This window comes from Pongo pygmaeus, chromosome 12 (assembly GCF_028885625.2).
Source record: "Pongo pygmaeus isolate AG05252 chromosome 12, NHGRI_mPonPyg2-v2.0_pri, whole genome shotgun sequence".
Taxonomy (NCBI): Eukaryota; Metazoa; Chordata; class Mammalia; order Primates; family Hominidae; genus Pongo; species Pongo pygmaeus.
In genome coordinates, this window is record NC_072385.2 from 130390775 (window position 1) to 130412951 (window position 22177).

The following is a 22177-nucleotide window of genomic DNA, read 5'->3' on the forward strand; positions in this document are numbered from 1 at the left end:
AGAGGGGGAGGAGGCTAGCATGATTGTGCTGAGCGCCCCGGGACGCCCACCGTGCCTCCTCCGCCTACGCTCGCCGCCCTCCTCTGTAGAAGCGGTAGAGAGGAGGGTTAGGGAGGGACCAGGACCATCTTGACAATCAACATTGGATGGGTGCTGGGATCTGCCTCACATTTTTGAGCCTCTGTTTCTTTGATCTTAGGTTGAATTTGACCGGTTCAGCCCCAAAATTTTCTAGGACTCCTGGCCCAGAGTGGGGAATTTGAGCTTTTCCACCAGAGGAGGAGCTGTGCAGAGCCACTGGGAGCCTATGAGGAACAGTGCTATAGCCGCTGGTGTGCGGTGTCAGGCGTGTGCCATTCAGAACGCACCCTCACTGGGGTTAAGAATGATTCAGAAGGAGAGGGGGTCTTTGGAAGAATCGTTCCTACTCTGGGTAAAGATAGGCCAGTCCCCTTGAGTGATTCTAGACAGTAGGCTACATGTTACGGCTGGAAGTCCACACCGAAGGTACAGAATATTGATATTATGAGTATCAATATCTTATAATGTGCAAAAAAAAGTAGTTCCTTAGAGACCACCATTCACAGCCATAGCCAGTATGTAAGCTACCAAATGCCTCATAGCAACATTAAATACAGAGATCAGTTTGTGAGATGACCACTTTATTAAATCACCAGGTGTTCAAAACACTTGAAAAGAAGACTATGACTGGGAAATTACTGCTGTGTGTCCGACACCGGGGCTTTGTGTGTGTTAAGGATTTGCTTTGAAGCCCACCGAGAACTTCATCATGGGCTTCTCCCGGGGCCTCAAGAGGCAGATGGAGCTGGGGAAGCCCCGGAGCCGAAGGCGGCTCACCCCCCCGTCGGGGACGATGGTGAGCCTGGCATGAGTGATGACATCTTGGAGCTCCAGGGTCAGGCTATCGAACAGATGACTTTGGTTGGGAGACAACTGAAAAGCAAGCAGATGCAGAGGTCCTAGTCTGTTAACAGGGCATGTGTGGCCGAATGAGCCCACACCCCGGGCAAACCTTTGGCTTGGACTTAACCAAAGGGGCTTTAAAATAAGTTATTAATTGATGATAATTTGGCTTTCCTTGAAAATCTGCTAGTAGGATTAGGATGCCCAAATAATGCATGAATAATCAGGCCCCAATAAACAACTGATGGGCAACCTAAATGCCCATCAATTGCTTCTAATAGTTGATTATACATAAGCAAATTGATAAGAAAATGAAAGAAGAGATCATCTTGGTCTCTCCCGGAGATTATTTTCTATCTTTACATGGGAGCAGCTCTCACCTCCAGCCTGACCCTCTTTCTAAATCAAATAAGACACTTGTGGAATATCTCAGAGCATCCATCCTGCAGGTGGACACTCCATTATAGCCTTAAATGTGCTAGTCACCCCTTCTACAAAGTTAAACATGATGCAGAGACATGTTTCCATGTATGTATTCTGAACACTTAACAATTTTGTCCTAACAAAATTTAGAAATACAAAAGTGGAGAGAAATAGAGCCTTTCTTCTTAAAGTTTGCAGATAGGGGTTTTAAACCTCATTCATTTTACCATTAAACTGAGCAGAAACTTTGGAGTGTATCCTAATCCTTCAAAAGAGAATCTTAGGGAAATAGCACAGTCTGAGTGTTGGCTCCTAATAGCATGCCACACGAACCTTGGTCACTGGAAGCAGTGGTTTCCACTTGTGGGCCGGGAGAATCCACTTTTGCCTGATCACGTCTTCTTCTTCTTGAGTTGTCAGGATGCACCCATCCACTTTACAGCTGTCAGGAGCATTGCCTGTTGGAGCAAAACACAGCGTGATTTTCTGCCCGCATTTACACTCAGTTTGGCGTATAGGATATCATGCTTTTTTAATAAGATCAAAAACCCAGCAAAAAACAAGTCCCTGCTCTTCCTCAGCAAAAGCAAAGGTATGAAGTATGTGAGAGAAGGAACAAACCGGTTTGTGAGGCTCAGATTGCCTCATGAAATAGACATTTCTTTTTCAGAGGACTCAGAAGCCGTCCGCCATATGTGAAGGGGGCTGGCTCATTTCAATTTGAATGTATAGCGTTCTCACTTTGAAATCTGAATGTATTTGATAAGCTTCCTCAACTGCAGATTTAATTACTTGCAGACTGCTATGTGGCTCATCTGAAATTATTATGAAGCTGGAAAATATTTTCCTATGACATATTTTTTAACATGACAATCAAAAGGAAATACTGAGTTTTATGTTAGCTAGCGCTGGGCACCAGCCACACACATGTATTTGGGGATTTCTGAGTCATCTTCAGGTGAGAGTATATGGTCCTGAGATTCTTCTCTCTTTGGAATATCATAGGAATCGTGTGCTCAGTGGGGTTAGAGGACCTGGAGGGGAAGGTCCCACTCTCTTTGAGAAGAGAGAACTTCTACTGGGGCTCTTTCGGATCAACAGAGGAGGAGCTGCTAATCAAGAACCCTGGAAAAGAAGAGACTGTGGCTCACATGCCTGCTCTGTGGCCCGTCTCTTAAAACGGTAGTCTCCAGGGTGGGCGAACGTGCCCCTGGGGTGCATACGAACACAAAGGACGCAAGTAGAGAACATTAGAGCTGCTATTTCTATTTGTCTGATATACATACATATGTATGTGTATATTAAGCTTTGTGTATTTGATATAACCTACTATATTATTGCTATAAGTGGATACTGCCATGCTCCCTCATTTCCATTACAATATGGTCATCATATTGTATGTACCAGAGGTATCCTGAGTGATTGACAGTGGTAGATTCATGACCTATTGCAGTTTTGGGTGTCTGCTTAAGTGGATTTACTGTTTGTTATCTAGTTTTAACTAAAGCATCCCTCACAAAAATAAGTAAGTTATTTTAAACCATTCATGCAGAGAACTGTGGATTAAAGATACCATAAAAAAATGCAAGTATGTATGAACAAGAAAATCCAGAACTGCCATTTCACCTGACCCTCAGTCAGCCACATTGAAAAGTAAAAGCCATGGCCACATAACCAGATCTAAAATGCAGTCTTAAAAAACAAGCAATGAGGAAACGACTCCCAATTGAATAAATGGTGCTGGGATAACGGGGTAGCCATATGCAGAAGACTGAAACAGGACCCCTTCCTTACACCATATACAAAAATCAACTCAAGAGGGATTAAAGGCTTAAATGTAAAACCCGAAACTGTAAACACCCTGGAAGATAACTTAGGAAATACCATTCTGGACATAGGAACTGGAAAAGATTTCATGATGAAAATGCCAAAAGCAACTGCAACAAAAGCAAAAAAAATGACAAATGGGATCTAATTAAACTAAAGAGCTTCTGCACAACAAAATAAACTATCAACAGAGTAAACAGACAACCTATGGAACGGGAGAAAATATCTGCAACCTATGGTTCTTTCAAAGGTCTAATATCTAGAATCTATAAGGAATTTAAACAAATTTACAAGCAAAAAACAACCCCATTAAAAAGTGGGCCAAGGACATATACAAATGCTTTTCAAAAGAAGACATACATGCAGCCAACAAGCATATGAAAAAATGGCCGACATCACTAATCATTAGAGAAATGCAAATCAAAACCACTGGGAGATACAATCTCCCAGTCAGAATGGCTGTTATGAAAAAATCAAAAAATAACAGTTGTTGACAAGGTTGTGGAGAAAAGGGAACACGTATACACTGCTGGTGGGAGTGTAAATTAGTTCAGCCATTGTGGAAAGTGTTGTGGCGATTCCTCAAAGAACTAAAAACAAAATTACCATTGGACTCGGCAATCCCATTATTTGGCATATACCCAAAGGAATATAAATCATTCTGCCATAAAGACATGCACATGTATGTTCATTGCAGCACTGTTCACAATAGCAAAGACGTGGAATCAACCTAAATGTCCATCAATTGTAGACTGGCTAAAGAAAATATGATACATATACAACATGGAATACTATGCAGCCACAAAAAGGAATGAGGTAATGTCCTTTGCAGCAACATGGATGCAGCTGGAGACCATTATTCTTGGCAAACTAACACAGGAACAGAAAAACAAATACTATATGTTTACATAAGTGGCAGCTAAATAATGGGAACACATGGACACTGGGGCCTAATTGAAGGTGGAGGGTGGGAGGAGGGAGATCAGACAAAAATACTTATTGGGTACTATACTTGATACCTACATGATAAAATAATCTGTACACCAAAACCCCGTGACACAAGTTTACCTATATAACAAACCTGCACATTTACCCTTGAACCTAAAATAATAGTTAAAAGAAAAAACAGATAAAATGCCGTCTTTCTAAAATAAGTTAAAATTACCAAGACTTCTTGAAATAATTATAGGCACTACTGTTAATGATGAGCCTGGACTTGAATTTGATATAATGGTTAGTAATTGAGTAAAGTCACAATAATTCCCAAGATATTTAAAAACCACTCACCCAGTGCAGCACACCAACATGGCACATGTATATATATGTAACAAACCCGCACGTTGTACACGTGTACCCTAAAACTTAAAGTATAATAAAATAAATAAATAAAAATAAAAAAATAAAAACCACTCACCCAAAACATGAATACAAACTGCCACTATTTATTCAAAGATGGCTAATGTGGAATACTCAATCCAGTACTTATAAAATGTCATATAACAATTATAAAAGTGTAGCAACTTCTTTTGAATTGTCTTAATAATACACATATGTATTTCATAAGAAAGTAAATACAGAATATCAGGGTTGTTTGTCCAAATATTTTTTAAACAAATAGAGGTGTACGGTTTTAAAAATGTGTAAACCACTGCCTTAAAAGTGAAGCCTGGGGAAGAAATAGTCACTCCCCTTCCCCCGTCAATCTGCTCAAGACCCTTCTCTGTAAAAAGGTGCCTCCCATCCCTGTGCTTTTCACAGGCTCTTTTTCCAAGGGGGATGCAGAGCCTCTATGGTAAAGAGCTGGACAGTGTCATGGAATCTTGTATGACTTTGGGGGTCATCCAGCCCTAATGTGAATTTTATAGAGGAGTTACTAAAGTTCAAAGGGTTGGCTGCGCATGGCGTCTCATGCCTGTAATCCCACCACTTTAGGAGGCCGAGACAGGCATATCACCCGAGGTCAGGAGTTCGAGACCAGCCTGGTCAACATGGTGAAACCCCGTCTCTACTAAAAATACAAAAATCAGCCAGGCATGGTGGCGGGCACCTGTAATCCCAGCTACTCAGGAGGCTGAGGCAGGAAGAATCGCTTGAACCCAGGAGGTAAGCCAAGATCATGCCACTGCACTCCAACCTGGGTGACAAAGCAAGACTCCGTCTCAAAAATAAATAAGGGTCGGGCGCAGTGGCTCAGGCCTGTAATCCCAGCACTTTGGGAGGCCACGGTGGGTGAATCACCTGAGGTCAGGAGTTCGAGACCAGCCTGGACAACATGGCAAAAACCCATCTCTACTAAAAATACAAAATTAGCTGGGTATTGTGTAGAATGCCTGTAATCCCAGCTACTCAGGAGGCTGAGGCAGGAGAATCGCTTGGACCCTGGAGGTGGAGGTTGCAGTGAGCCGAGATTGCGCCACTGCACTCCAGCCTAGGCAGCACAGCAAGACTCCAACTCAAAAAAATAAATAATAGATAGATAGATAGAGTTCTAAGGGTTAAAGTAGCATGCTCAAAATTACACAGCTTAAACGGGGAATCCACACCGAAAGCCCAGTGTCCTCAGTCCCACTTCCATAGAACTCAGTCTTTAGAATAAACACACCAATTATAGGGTACTTCTTTATGGCTTTGCATTTACCTTTAAAATATTTTGTGTCAATTTCAATTCGAGTTATTACTCCAGGATGTGCCAATCGGAAAACTGCCCATTCACAACCCGGAACCAAGAGAATGCCATTCTCATCATTCTGGAATTCAGAAGAGAAGAAAATGATAAACGAACTTGGAGTCATTCAAGAAACCAGTCCCGAAAACCAACAGGTGAAAAAGGTTGACGTGTTTCTTTTATTTCTTACTATAGAAGAGTGTTTCCTGTGGCCTGATGTGTAAATCACTTTCATGTAAATTGCCTCTTTGCTATCATTTCTTAAATGTCTCATGCCAATTTGTGAGTTCATTGGGTCTTGGATAAGTTTTTCTAAATTTCTATGTCAATTACAGATCCCTGCCAAATGTTATATGTGCAGCAATCTTTATCTAATCCAGTCCATAGGTCCTCTAATTAGTTTGTTTTGACCTTTCAAGGCACATATTTTGTTGGTCAAACCTATACTGATACATGATGTGCGTTCAAACCTTAGTTTTGAGAACGGAGTCTGTTCATTGATATCTCAAAGCATTAGTTGACGTGAAATCTAACTTAGGAAGGGGAGGGCGCTTTTCTGACCAAGTTTTTGGTGGGATTTGCAAATTGAAAGGCACTGTATTTTTTGTTTCACTTCATCTTGGTTTCTGTATCTCAAATTAGTTACTGGCCAAGTTAAACAGCTGCATGGACTCTAGAGCGCCCTGTCCATCACAAGTTCACATAAGTGGAATAATCCTGAGATACACAGATATTAAACATTACTAAACTAGTGGTTCTTCCCCAGATCTCCCAACACATTTATTCATAACTTTTGTATTATTAAATCGCAGCTCCTTTTGTTTCTTTATTGAAGAAACAGAGGAATGTTCCAAAAATGCATTGGCATAGCTGGCAATGACCAGTATGTTTGGGCTTCTGAGTCTCTGCCCTGATATTATGAAAACAGTGGGAAATTTGGAAAATATAAATCATAGTAATTAGCATTTAGAACAATGCATATGAGGTTTCTAAAATATGCAAAAGTTTATTTAAAAGAAAAAGTTTCAAAAAATACTTTTCAGAAAAACTTTAAACCATAGTTATTTTTAACTTCTTACTTCTAATATTGGTGGCCGGTCCAGCCTTCTTGTAGTTTCCCAACCATCCGCCATAGACTTTGCCCCGCCAGCTCCTACAGAAAATAACATTGTTGAATGGTAAACTGCATGATTTTAACTATGAGGATGAATACATTGCTGTAATTAAATTACAGATCTTATGCATCTGAGCATTGCTACATGTTATTTTCATTAAAGTTAATGTTTCAGTAAATTCACAAACAATCATAGGGTTAGTTAAATTTTACTTTTCCTTTTAAAGCAGCTACTTAGGCCAAAATTAGGTAGAAAAATTGGTAATGTTGACTTATTTCATGTCATAAAGGCATCAAATCCTACACATGGAAGATTAATCTCATCCACTCCTGTGCTTTGAGATGTGCCTTTCCTTTTAAATCACTCTGACCATATTGGGGTATTTAATGCCGGTACCCAGACTTCCTAAATAAGCCAGCTCCAAGAATATCATCTTACCTATTATATTGTTTGGGTGCCCAAACTTAGCATTACTAAATCCTACACAGACACCCCCAAAAGCGATGGCCACTAGGTCTGCAGGTTCTTTGGGGTCAGTTGCAGTCCAGTCTTTTTGTCCAGTACCGAATACTCTAAGTCGTGCAATTCCACCATCTGAAAAGGAAAGGTGCCTTAGTTATTGTTTGTAAAAATGGCTGCTTGTGTATCATAAACTACAGGACCCTCCTGTCTTCTCCACTGTCATCTCTTGGTAGGCTTTGGCCACACCCACCTGCTGTTTCTCAAATACAACAAGCCCACTGCCCCAGGGCCTTTGCACTTGATATTACCCTGTACAACTTTCCCAGCTCTCCAAAAGACTACTTATGTTCCTCACCTTAAAGGCATGGCCTCAGAAAAGTCTTCCCTCTCATGCTCTGAAGTTATCTCCTCCCTCCTCCATTCAGCCATTGCCTGACTCCCCAGGTTACATTTTTTTTTTTTTGTACATGTTCGTTTTTATTTATCTTGGATATATATACACATATATATTTTTTATCCATTTTTCTATATACATGCATACATAGGCATGTATGTATATATAAACCGCACACACACACACACCCCCCCTCTAGGAGTGGGAGTGCTGAGTCACATAATAATTCTGAGTTTAACGTTTTCCAGAGTAACTATGGTATTTTACATTCCCACCAGCAATGAATAAGGGTTGCAATTTCTCTACATCCTTGACAACACTTGTTACTGTCTTTTTTTTTTTTTTTTAAGTATTTATTGATCATTCTTGGGTGTTTCTCGGAGAGGGGGATATGGCAGGGTCATAGGATAATAGTGGAGAGAAGGTCAGCAGATAAACACATGAGCAAAGGTCTCTAGTTTTCCTAGGCAGAGGTCCCTGCGGCCTTCCGGCCTTCCGCAGTGTTTGTGTCCCTGGGTACTTGAGATTAGGGAGTGGTGATGACTCTTAAGGAGCATGCTGCCTTCAAGCATCTGTTTAACAAAGCACATCTTGCACCGCCCTTATTTCATTTAACCCTGAGTTGACACAGCACATGTTTCAGAGAGCACGGGGCTGGGGGCAAGGCCATAGATCAACAGCATCCCAAGGCAGAAGAATTTCTCCTAGTACAGAACAAAATGGAGTCTCCTATGCCTACTTCTTTCTACACAGACACAGTAACAATCTGATCTCTCTTTCTTTTCCCCACATTTCCCCCTTTTCTTTTCAACAAAACCGCCATCGTCATCATGGCCCGTTCTCGATGGTGGCTGTCTCTTCGGAGCTGTTGGGTACACCTCCCAGATGGGGCGGCCGGGCAGAGGCGCTCCTCACTTCCCAGACGGGGCGGCCGGGCAGAGGCGCTCCTCACTTCCTAGATGGGGTGGTGGCCGGGCAGAGGCTGTAATCTTAGCACTTTGGGAGGCCAAGGCAGGCGGCTGGGGGGTGGAGGCTGCAGCGAGCCGAGATCCAGCCACTGCACTCCAGCCTGGGCAACATTGAGCATTGAGTGAGCGAGACTCCGTCTGCAATCCTAGCACCTCGGGAGGCCGAGGCCGGCAGATCACTCGGGGCCGGGAGCTGGAGACCAGCCAGGTCAACACGGCGAAACCCCGTCTCCACCAAAAATACAAAAACCAGTCAGGCATGGCTGCGCATGCCTGCAATCCCAGGCACTCGGCTGGCCGAGGCAGGAGAATCACAGGAGCCCGAGGCAGGGAGGTTGCAGCGAGCTCACTGCAGTACAGTTCAGCTTCGGCAACAGAGGGAGATCGAAGAAAGGGGAGGGGGAGGGGGAGAGGGAGGGGGAGGGAAGAGGGAGAGGGAGAGGGAGAGGGAGAGCCCAGGTTACATTTTATCATATCTCTTTGTTATTTACTCCAGAGCTCTAATCACAGCCTGAAATTATCTTTTTAAGTTCCTGCTAAAATCAGTCTCCAAAGCCCAGAATGCGAAATCCTTGTAGGCCAGACAAGTTACCTATGTTGTTCACTTCTGTACCACTCTTGTATCGTCTCTACCTAGAAGAGGTCTGGGCACATAGTAGGCATTGAAGTTTTTTTTAATTAAATGAACAACTCCAAGGTCAAACAGCATTTGGGAAATTCACCATACAAATAATGTTTCATGCTAGAAATAAGCATTGCTGACTCCCACACAGACTCAGACAAGAGAACCTTATGTTTTTATTTTTACAACACCACCCTGCTTAGCAATGGGATTCAGAATACAAAAGATAATATTCACAAAATCAAATTGCTGCTGAGAACCACAGCAGCCTGAAATTAGGTCTGCAGAGCAGCAAATAGCTACCAAAATCAACTCACAGCATCTGATTCTAGTAGAATGAATGTTTTGTTTCTTCAAATATTAATTCCTAGAAGGTGGAAACCAAGCATTTTTAATATAGAAAATTAATTTAATCAAAATATTGTACTAAAACATGCCCTATATGTTTTTATTTTACAAATTTAGTGAAAATGAGTGATCTGAAAATTTTTTGGTAAAACAATGGAAGTCTTGCTATTTACAACAAATAAAACCAAAAACTTCATTGGCATAACACCCTAGAAAATATCCTAGAGGGAGTCATTCAGCAGGAGCTGGGCTATGAGAGTAATATCACTGCCATTCTAGTTCATTAAATATTATAATTGGCTTTAATGGTATAGAAGATATTCATCTGTTGAAAGTGAAGTCGATTTCACATTTTAAAAAATAAGATTCTTCTTTACAGAGTTAATATCCAAACTTGCTTTTAGTCACAACTGCCAAGGAATCCCAGAAATGACCCTTCATCCTCTGAGTACATCTCATTTAAACCAACCCATTCCCACCCAGTGTGTCCCTGTGACATCAGTCTGGTTTTCCCCAGCTTCCTTTCCCTTTACACCTGGATCCCAGGTGGAATCCTCATGGAGCAATCAAAGATGCCACTAAGAGGTGGGACGTGAAATCTGCATGCAGGCATTGCCCATCTCTCCTCTTTAGGCTGTCAATGCTGACCAATTAGGAAAGAGATTTTATGTGCTTAGGGACCCTTCATATTCAACCCAGAAAAGCAGGGCTTCTACTCAGAAACTATTTTAGACCCTCCCTCAACTCGTGAATCCTGTACAAATTGGGTTGGACATATAAAGTTGCTATTTTGGTGGATCAGAAATAGTCAAATAGAAATGTTTATGGCTCTACCAAAATACTTTTGTTATATGTATCACTATTTTGCAGTTTTTTGTTTTGTTTTCTTTTGTTTTCTTTTTGAGACAGAGTCTCGCTCTTGTCACCCAGGCTGGAGTGCAGTGGCACGATCTTGGCTCACTGCAACCTACGCCTCCCGGGTTCAAGTGATTCTGCTGCCTCAGCCTCCCCAGTAGCCGGGATTACAGGCACCCGCCACCACACCTGGCTAATTTTTGTACTTTTAGTAGAGACAAGGTTTTCCCATGTTGGCCAGGCTGGTCTTGAACTCCTGACCTCAGGTGATCTGCCCACCTCGGCCTCCCAAAGTTATTTTTCTTATCTGTCTCCCACTGGGTTATTCACTTCATAAGGACAAGGACTCTGTCAATTACATCTAACAACAAATAATTATTGAGCTTCTCCTGTGTTCCCCATGCTGTGCTAAGTATCAGGTGTAAAAATATGACAATCTGGACCCACAGCCCTTTCTTCATGAAGCATACACTCTTTTGGCTCTGCCCTACACATTGTCAGGAAAATGATTTTATGGCCAGTGCTCAGTCTGTAGCTCAAAGTAGTTATTCCATAGTGTATGTGAAATTAACAAGTGGGAAAAAGGTCTGAATCTCTTGTAAGCTTTGCTCATTCATTTTCTTGCACTGTTTTTAGAACAGATTATTTCAGTGGGTAATTAATATTAGTAAACATGTGTTTAGATCTTTCTATTTTCATGTCTCACTTTAAAGCATCATAACCGAAGAAACATTGCATCTAAAATAAGGTTCCAGAGAACCACTTCTGGCATGACAGCAGGAGGAGCTTTGCTGTCCTGTTCCTCAGTGGAGCTGGTGAAATTTAGAGGGGTTGAGGGATGGGAAAACACTTCAGGTCTCTGGAAATGGTCCTAAGGGCATACAGAAAATTCAGCAACATCTATTCAAGAATATCTGCTAAAATTCAGTAAGAACAGTGAGAGTCTGCAGTATTTGAACCAACACCTCACCTTCACACCCTCTCCCAGGTCAGCAAAGTGGAGACTGCAAACAAGTGCAGCCCATGGTTGCAGGGCTGTCTTCCCAGGAGATGCAGGACATCAGGGCTTCTCATTCTGCCCCTATATGCCTGTTGCTGAGGCTAAGTCCTGGGTGAGTGTGGTTGAGAGGCGGGGGCTCCTTTATTTGACCCAGCCCTGACTCATGGGACAGGATCCTACCTTAGGCATGGCCAGGGAGATACTGGGGCTACAGTGACCCCATCTCATGATCCATAAGGTGGAGGCTTCACACTGAAGGTGAGACATCCTCAGCCCTGCAAACCCTGTAACTCAGCCAGAGGAAACACCAATCAGAGTTGCTGTTCAGCAACACCATGTTGTAGGAGGTTTGTTCCACAGGTCCCCTGGAGACAAACATCTAGCTAACCTTCCCACACCACTAGAATATGCTCCCTGGGACCTCCCCTATTCTGATGGGCAGTAATTTGATTGCTTTCGACAAATGAGGCAATCCTGGGCTTAAGGTGCCATCTAGTGCTGAAAAGTAGGCAGCTACCTAGCAGGAAATAAAATCAACAGGAAATTTATAAAGATTCTCTAAGCTAAGCTTGTCCAACACATGGGCAGTGGGTCTTATGCGGCCCACGGTGGCTTTGAATGTGGCCCAACACAAATCCATAAGCTTTCTTAAAACAGTATGAGATTGTTTTGCAACATTTTTTTGGCTCATCAGCTATCGTTAGTGTTAGTGTATTTTATGTGTGGCCCAAGACAATTCTTCTTCTTCCAGTGTGGCCCAGGGAAGCTAAAATATTGGACACTCCCTACATCTAAGCAAATATATTCAACAAAAACTGAAACAAACCAGAAAGGAAAGACTGGAATAAATAACTAATGCTTCAATGCACAGGCACAGATGTATAGCCATAAGAAACAACAGCAAAGAACTATGACATCCCCAAATGGACAAAGCAAGGAACCAGTGACTGATCATAATAAGACAGTGATATATGAACTCTGTGATCAGTAATTCAAAATAGCAGTTTTAAGGAAACTCAGTGACCTCAAAGATAACACACAAAAGCAGCTTCGAAGTTTATCAGAGAAATTTAACAAAGAGATTTAAATAATTTTTTAAAATCAAACAGAAACCTTTGAATGGAAAAATGTATTTGCTGAACCAAAAAATTCATTAGAGGCTCTTAAGAATAGAAGGAAACAAGCAGAGGAAAAAGAATCAGTGAGCTCAAAATGGGCTATTTAAAAATACACAGAGGAGAAAAAAATGAAAAGGAATAAAGATTGCTTACAAGATATAAAAAATTACCTCAAAAGACCAAATCTAAGAATTACTGGTGTTGAAGAGGGAGTTGAGCAAGAGCAAGGGATAGAAAGCTTATTCAAAGAAATAATAGAAAACTTTTCAAAACTTGATAAAGACATAAATATCCTGGTACAGAAAGGTCAAAGAAATGGATTGTATCCAAATAAGACTACTCCAAGGCATATAAAAAATCCTAAAGGTCAAGGACAGGCTGGGTATGATAGCTCATGCCTATAATTCCAGCACTTTGGGAGGTCAAGGTGGGTGGATTGCTTGAGCCCAGGATTTTGAGACCAGCCTGGGCAACATGGTAAAACCCTGTTTCTAAAAAAAAAAAAAAAAAAATACAAATACAAAAATTAGCCAGGCATGGTGGTGTGCACCAGTGGTCCCAGCTACTTGGGATGCTGATGTGGGAGGATCATCTGAGCCAAAGGAGGTTGAAGCTGCTGTGACCTGTGATCGCACCATTGGACTCCAGCCTGGGTGACAAAGTGAGACGCTGTCTCAAGAAAAAAAAAAAAAAAAAGGTGAAGGATAAAAAAATCCTAAAAGCAGCAAGAGAAAAGAAGCAAATAACATAAAGAAGCTTCAATTCATCTGACAACAGACTTCTCAATGATAACCATACAGGCCAAGAAGAAGTGGGATGACATTTTAAAGTGCTGAAAGAAAAAAATACTGCCATCCAAGAATATTGTATCCAGAAAAGCTATCTTTCAAATATGAAAGAGAGAAAATCTTTCCTGGATAAACAAGAGCTGAGAGAATTCACCACCACCAGTCTTAAATGAAATGCTAAAGTTCTTCAGTTTGAAAAAAAAAAAAAAAAAAACAAAACACTAATGTGCAAAAAGAAACATTTGAATTTATACAACCCACTAGTAAAATTAAGTGCATTAACGAACTCAGGATACTCCAACACTGTAATTATAGTGTGTAATTCACTCATAACTCTAGTATGAAGTCCAAATGACAAATCTATCAAAAATAATAATCTCTTTGTTGATATCTTTAACAGGTATTAAAAGATAGGCAATATAAAAACATGCAAATTGAGACAACATGAAGTCAAAATGTGGGAGGAGGGATAAAGTTAAAAATGTAGAGTTTTTTTTAGTTTTTCTTTGTTTATTTCTATTTTTTTCTTCGTGATCTAAGATAAGTTGGCATCTCTTTAAAATAACTTGTTATATCTATAAGATGTTTTTGTAAGCCTCATGGTAACCACAATGCAAAAACCTATAGTAGATTTGCTAAAAATAAAAGTCAATTAAAACATACTATCAGAGAAAATTAGTTAACCACTAAGGCAGAAAGAAAGAAAAGGAAAGGAAAGGAAAGGGAGGGGAGGGGAGGGGGGGAAGGAGGGAAGGGAAGGGGAGGGAATCAGAAAACAAGCAACAAAATGACAGTAAGCTCTTACTTACTGATGACAATACTGAATGTAAATGGACTCAGTGTTCCAAATAAAGGCATACTGTTGCTTAATGGACTAAGAAACAAGACCCAACTATATCCTGCCTACAAGAAACCCACTTGACCTATAAAGACACAAATAGGCTGACAGTGAAAGGATGGAAAAAGATATCTCATGCAACCAGAGACCAAAAAAGAGCAGGAGTAGCTACACTTATATCAGATAAAATAGACTACAAATCAAAGACCGTTAAAAAAAAAAAAAGACAAGACACTGTGCAATGATAAATGGGTCAATTACGAATATCTATGTGTCCAACACCAGAGCTTTCAAGTCTTATATAAAGCAAACATTAATAGATCTAAAGGGATAAATAGACTGCAATACAATAATAGTAGGGGACTTCAACACCTCACTTTCAGTAATGGACAAATCATCCAGACAGAAAATCAACAAAGAAATAGTGAAGTTGAACTACACACTAGATCTAATGGACCTAACTGACATTACAGAACATTTTACCCAACTGCTGCAGAATATATATCCTTTTCATCAGCACATGGAACATTCTCTAGAATAGGCCATGTCTTGGGCCATAAAACAAGTCTAAACAAATTCAAAACAGTAGAAATCATATCAAGTATCTTTTCTGACCATAATGGAATAAAACTAGAAATCAATAATAACAGAAACATTGGAAAATACACAAACACATGTAAATTAAACAACTTGCTCCTGAACAACAAATAGGTCAGTAATTAAGAAGGAAATTTTTAAAATGCTTGAAACAAATGAAAATGGAAATACAACATACAAAAATATATGGGATACAACAAAGGCAGTACTAAGAGGGAAGTTTATAGCAATAAATACCTATACCAAAGAAGTAGAAAGACTTCAAATTAATCTAACAATGCAGCTCAATAAACTAGAAAAGCAAGTATAAACCAATCCCAAAATTACTAGTAGAAGAAAAAAATAAAGATCAGAGGATAAATAGTGACTAAAATAATACAGAGGATCAACAAAACAAAAAACTTGTTTTTTTAAAAAGAAACAAAAGTGATGAACTTTTAGCTAGACTAATTACAAAGAGAAAAGACCCCAAAAAATCAGAAATAGAAAAGGATGCATAAAAAATGAGACTGGCTCTCTTCTCTTTTCCATTTGACAGACACCTGCATATTCTTATGCAGTGCCAGCCATGTCCCTGAGGCAACAAGCTGAAAATGAAGGCCAGAGTAAACAAATTTGGCCATATTAAGCACCTGGTCACCAAGGCTTCTTTTAGCTCTGGCAAAGTGGATATTGTCATCATCAATGATGCCTTCATTGACCTCAACTACCTGGTCTACATGTTTCAGTAGGCTTCCACCCATGGCAAGTTCCACAACATCATCAAGGCTCAGAATGAGAAACCTGACATCAATGGAAATCCCATCATTATCTTCCAGGAGCAAGATCCCCCCCAAAATCAAGTGAAATGACAGCGGTGCTGATTATGTTGTTGAGTCCACTAGAATCTCCATTACCATGGAAAAGGCTGGGGCTCACTTAGAGGGGTAAGCCAAAAGAGCCATCATCTCTGCCCCCTCTGCTGATGCCCCTTATGTTTATGTGGGGTGTGTATCATGAGAAGTATGAAAACAACCTCAAGATCCTTAGTAGTGCCTCATACACCACCTACTGCTTAGCCCTTCTAGCCAAGGTCATCCATGACAACTTTGGCACTATGGAGGGACTCATGACCACAGCCTATGCAATCACTACCACTCAGAAGACCATGGGTGCCCCTTCTTGGAAATGTTGGCAGGATGGCCACAGGGCTCTACAGAACATCATCTCTGCATCTACTGGCACTGCCAAAGCTGTTGGAAAGGTCATCCCCAAGCTGAATGGAAGCTCACTAGCATGGTGTTCCATATCCCCACCTCTGTGTCGTTTTGGACCTGACTTGCCAGCTGGGGAAACCTGACAAATATTATACCATCAAAAAGGCGGTGAAGCAGGCATTGGAGGGCCCCCTCAAGGGCATCCTGGGCTATAGTGAGTGCCAGGTTGTCTCCTCTGACTTTAACAGACATTCACTCTTCCACTTTCGATGCTGGGGCTGGCATTGCCCTCAATGACCACTTTGTCAAGCTTATTTCCTGGTATGACAATGAATTTGGCAACAGGGTAGTGGACCTCATGGTCCACATGGCCTCCAAAGAGTAAGAGACCCTGGACCACCAGCCCCAGCAAGAGCACAAGAGGATTAGAGAGGTTCTCAGCTGCTAGGGAGTCCCTGCCACACTCACTCTCCCACCATACTGAGAATCTCCCCCTGACACAGTTTCCATGCTAGGCCCCCTGAAGAGAGAGGGGCCCAGGGAGCCACATCCTGTCACATACCATCAATAAAGTCCACTGTACTCAGCCAAAAGGAAATGTGACCACAGAATTACAAAGATTAATTAGAGACTATTATGAACAACTACATACCAGCAAATTGGAAAACCTAGAAGAAACGGATACATTTCTGGACACATACAATCTACCAAGATTGAACCGTGAAGAAACAGAAAATCTTAATACACCAATAATGAATGATGAGATCAAAGCTGAAATTTAAAAAGTCTCCCATCAAACAAAATTCCAGGACCTAATAGCTTCACTGCTGAATTCTACCAAACGTAAAAGGAATAACTAATAACAATTTTACTCAAACTCTTCAGGAAAATTGAAGCAGAAGGAATACTTCCAAACTCATTCTACAAGGCAAGTATTACCCTGATACCAAAACCAGACAAAGACAACAACAAAAAAAGAAAACGACAGGTTAATATCACTGATGGACATAGATGCAAAAATCCTCAACAAAATACCAGCAAACTGAATTTAACAACACAAAAAACAGATCACTCACCATGATCAAGTGGAATTCATTCCAGGAAGGCAAGGATGACTTAACATACATGAATCAATAAACATGATAACATGATACATCACTAACTGAACCAAGAACGAAAACCATATGATCACTTCAATAAATACTGGAAAGCACTTGATAAAATTCAACATCACTTCATGATTAAAAAAAAACCCTCAATAAATTGGGCATAGAAAAAAAACTACCTCAAAATAACAAAAGCCACATATGACAAACCCACAGGTAACATCATATTTAACAGACAAAAAATGAAAGCCTTTTCTCTAAGATCTGGAACAAGACAAGGATGCCCACTTTCACCACTTTTATTAACATAATGTTGGAAGTCCTGGCTGGAGCAATTATGCAAGAGAAATAAATGGCATCCAAATTGAAAATAAAGAAGTCAAGTTCTCCTCCTTCACAGACAACATGATCTTATACTTAGAAAAACCTAGACTCCACCCAAAAACTGTTAGAACTGATAAACTAATTCAGTAGATTTTCAGGATACAAATTCAATGTATAAAAATCAGTAGCATTTATACATACCAACAGTGAACAATCTACAAAATAAAACAAGAAGGCAATCGCATATACAATAGCTACAAAAACTATAAAATACTGAGGAATCCATTTATCCTAAGAAGTGAAAGAGCTATACAAGGAAAACTATAAAACACTGATGAAATATATTGAAGAGGACAGAGAAAAAATGGAAAGATGTTCCATGCTCCTAGATTGAAAGAATTAATATTGTTAAAATGACAATACTATCCAAAGCAATTTACAGATTCAATTCAATCCCTATTAAAATACCAATGATATTCTTCTCAGAAATATTTTTAAAAAGTAAAACTTAAATGAAAGACCCTGAATAACCAAAGCAAAAAGAACAAAGCTGAAGGCATCACACTATCTGACTTCAAAATGTGCTATGAAGCTATATAACCAAATCAGCATGGTAATGGCATAAAAACAGACACACAATAGAGAACCCAGATATAAATCCACACATTTACAGCCAACTCATTTTCAACAAAGGCACCAAGAACATGCAATGGGGAACAGTCTCTTCAGTAAATGGTGCTGGGGAAACTAGATAACTGCATGCAGAAGAATGAAACCAGACCCCTATCTAGCACCTTATGCAAAATAAAATCAAAATGGATGAAAAACATAAATCTAAGACCTAAAACTATGAAAATTCTAGAAGAAAACATTGGGGAAATGCTCTAGGACATTGGTCTTGGCAAAGATTTGTGTGTAAGACCGCAAAAGCACAGGCAACAACCGGAAAAACAGACAAATGGGATTACATCAAGCTAAAAGGCTGCTGTACAGCAAAGGAAATAACAAAGGGAAGTGACAACCCATAGAATGGGAAAAAAATATATTTGCAAACTATCCACCTAAGAAGGGATTAATAACAAGAATATATAAGGACAATTCAATAGCTAACAACTCAGTAGCAAAAAAAATTAATTTATAAATGGGCAAAAGATCTGAATAGATATTTCTCTAAAGAAGGCATACAAATGGACAACAGGTATATTTTTTAAGTGCTTAACATCTCTAATCATCAGAAAAATGCGACTCAAAACCACAATGAAATGTCATCCCACCTCAGTTGAAATGGCTTTTGATATGGTCTGGTTCTGTATCCCCACTCAAACCTCATCTCTAATTGTAATCCCCACATGTCGATGGAGGGACCTGGTTAGAGGTGATTGGATGATGGGGTGGTTTTCCCCATGCTGTTCTTGTGATAGGGAGTTCTCATGAGATCTGATGTTTAAAAGTGGCTCTTCCCCCTTTCTCTGTCTCTCTCTGTCTGTCTGTCTCTGTCTCTCTCTCTCTCTCGCTCGCTCGATCCTGCTGCCATGTAAGACATGCCTTGCTTTGCCTTCTCTTTCTGCCATGATTGTAAGTTTCCTGAGGCCTCCCCAGTCACGTAGAACTGTGAGTCAATTAAACCTCTTTTGTTTGTAAGTTACCCAGTCTCAGGTAGTATCTTTATAGCAACGTGAGAGCAGAGTAATACAGCTTTTATTTAAAAAGACAGGGGGAATAGTGGATGCTAGCGAGGATGTGGAGAAAGTGAAGCCCATGTACACTATTGGTAAGAATGTAAATTAGTACACTCACTATGGAAAACTATGAAAACTCCTCAAAAAAACTAAAAATAGAACAACAATAGATTCGTCCAGCAATCTCACTACTGTGTATATATCCAAAAGAAAGTAAATCAATATATTGAAGAGATATCTGCACTTCCAAGTTTACTGTGACACTGTTTACAATGTCACAGCCAAAATATGAAATCAAACTAAGTGCCCACTAATGGAGGAATAGATTTTAAAAGTGGTATATATACACAATGGATTGGGGATGGATACCCCATTCTCCATGATGTGATTATTATGCATTGCATGCCTGTATTAAAACATTTCATGTACCCCATAAATATATATATATACCTACTATGTACCCATAATTGAAAATATTTTTAAAAAGAAAATGTGGTATATATATACATATGCCATGGAATACTATGCAGCCATAAAAAGGAATGAAATAATTGCATTCACAGCAACCTGGATGGAGTTTGAGACCATTATTCTAAATGAAGTAGTTCAGGAATGGAAAACCAAACATCCTATGTTCTCAGTTATAAGTGGGAGCTAAGCTATTAGGATGCAAAGACATAAGAATGATACAATGGGAGGAAGGGTGGGGGGTGAGGGATAAAATACTACACATTGGTTACAGTGTACACTGCTCTGGTGATGGGTGCACCAAAATCTCAGAAATCACCACTAAAGAACTTATCCATGTAACCAAACACCACCTGTTCCCCCAAACACCTGTTGAAATTTGTTTAAGTGAATAGAAATCTGAAGAGAAATTTTTCCAAATAAAATATACAAATGGCCAATAAACATATGAAAAGATGTTCCTCCTCATTAGTCATCAGGGAAATGCACATCAAAACCACAATGAGACACCACCTCACATCCACTAGGACGACTATAAACAAATAGTGAGTGTTGGGAAAGATAGGGAGAAATCAGCACTCCTTTATGTGGCTGGTAAGAATGTAAAATAGTGCAGCACTTTTGAAAAAGGCTAGTAATTCTTCAAACAGTTAAACACAGAGTTATCATATGACCCAGAAAGTGCAATCTTAGGCATACACTCAACAAAAGAAAGCATAGGTCCACACAAAATCTTATACACAAATGTTTACAGCAGCATTGTTCAAAATAACCAGCAGATGGAAACAAGTGTCTGTCAACTAATGAATGGGTAAACAAAATGTGGTAGCGGTTGAGTATCCCTTATCTGAAATGCTTGAGACCAGAAGTGTTTGGATTTCAGGGTTTTTTTAATATTTGCATTATACTTACTGATAGAGTGTCCCAAATCCAAAATCTGAAATACTCCAGTGAGCATTTCCTTTGAGCATCATGTCAGCACTCAAAAAGTTTTGGATTTTGGAACATTTCAAATTTGGGGCTTTCAGATTTGAGATGCTCAACCTGTATATCCCTACAATGGAATATTAGGCTTACAGAAGAAGAAATGAAGTGTTAATACGTGTTACAACATAGATGAATCTTGAAAACATTATACTAAGTGGAAGAAGTCAGACACAAAAGACCAGTATTATATAATTCGTATTTATATGAAATGTCCAAAATAGTCAAAGTTATCAAGACAGAAAGTAAATTAGTGGTTGCTTCGGGATAGGGAAGATGAGGGATGATAGCTAAAGGATATGGGGTTTCTTGTTGAGGCGATAAAAATGTTCTAAAGGTATGGTGATGGTTGCACGTGTCTATGCATATGCTATACATCATTGATTGTACACTTCAAATGGGTGAATTGCATGTTAATTATATCACAATAAGGCTATTAAAAAATAAAATGAGTCATTTGTACATACCACTTCAGCTGCTAATATAGCATACTTGTGAAATCTAGTTAGGATCTATCTAACCTAATACAACTTAGTTCCACCACATCCTAATTTACTTGATAATTTTTCAGTAACCACCTATTGATGTGTGGATTAAAACAAGAATTTTCTAGAGCATAAAAAGGGGAAATTACAATCCTGAAATGCTAGAGAGATCAATTACCAAGAAGGAAAGAGCAAGTCATTTTATATTTTATAAATATATCAACATAAAATAAAGAAGCCTTGGAACTGGAGATAAGTCCATGTCACGATTACCTGGGAAAATGTTGAGTCTGATATGAGTCCATCTCTGCTGGGAATTGACAAGAAAATAGTTGTGGCCGGAAGCAGGGTTTCCTGGCTTAAGCTCTGTCATGGGAACCAAGTAACTCCAGTCGTCGGATTTTAGCTAGCAATAAATATAGAAATGTCAGCAATTGCTCTTGAAAACAATAAATTCTGTCATGCTATTGCCTCTGCGGCACTTAAGGTGTGGAGATACTTTGGAATAAAAATTAATGATGGATGCCGGGCGCGGTGGCTCACGCCTGTAACCCCAGCACTTTGGGAGGCCGAGGCGGGCGGATCACAAGGTCAGGAGATGGAGACCATCCTGGCTAACACGGTGAAACCCCGTCTGTACTAAAAATACAAAAAATTAGCCGGGCGTGGTGATAGGAGCCTGTAGTCCTAGCTACTCGGGAGGCTGAGGCGGGAGAATGGCGCGAACCCGGGAGGCAGAGCTTGTAGTGAGCCGAGATAGCGCCACTGTACTCCAGCCTGGGCGACAGAGCCAGACTCCATCCCAAAAAATAAACAAATAAATAAATAAATAAATAAATCATGATGGATACCTAATGAAACACTTTAATAAAAACAGTACATATCAAGCCCCATGTTTAATAAAAAACAGAATAAAGGCCTGTTTTGTTTTCACTGATCAAAATAGCCAGTGGGTGATGGTGGCAGAGGCTTGCGAATGAAGGACAAGATC

At 40.0% G+C, this 22177-nt stretch overlaps 1 protein-coding gene across 2 annotated transcripts in view; it reads right to left on the reverse strand.

Moving 5' to 3' along the window:
- Positions 1-645: 645 nt before the first annotated feature.
- The window catches only part of ALLC (allantoicase), a 58102-nt gene continuing 36570 nt past the window's right edge, over positions 646-22177 (reverse strand). For both annotated transcript variants that reach the window (XM_063649000.1, XM_054475457.1), the window contains 6 exons: positions 21460-21592; positions 7393-7548; positions 6919-6992; positions 5813-5921; positions 1681-1805; positions 646-954 (listed from right to left, as the gene is read on the reverse strand). In XM_063649000.1, the coding sequence (XP_063505070.1) occupies positions 754-954; positions 1681-1805; positions 5813-5921; positions 6919-6992; positions 7393-7548; positions 21460-21592 (798 nt within the window). In that variant the 3' untranslated portion in view covers positions 646-753. The remainder of the gene's footprint in view (positions 955-1680; positions 1806-5812; positions 5922-6918; positions 6993-7392; positions 7549-21459; positions 21593-22177) is intronic.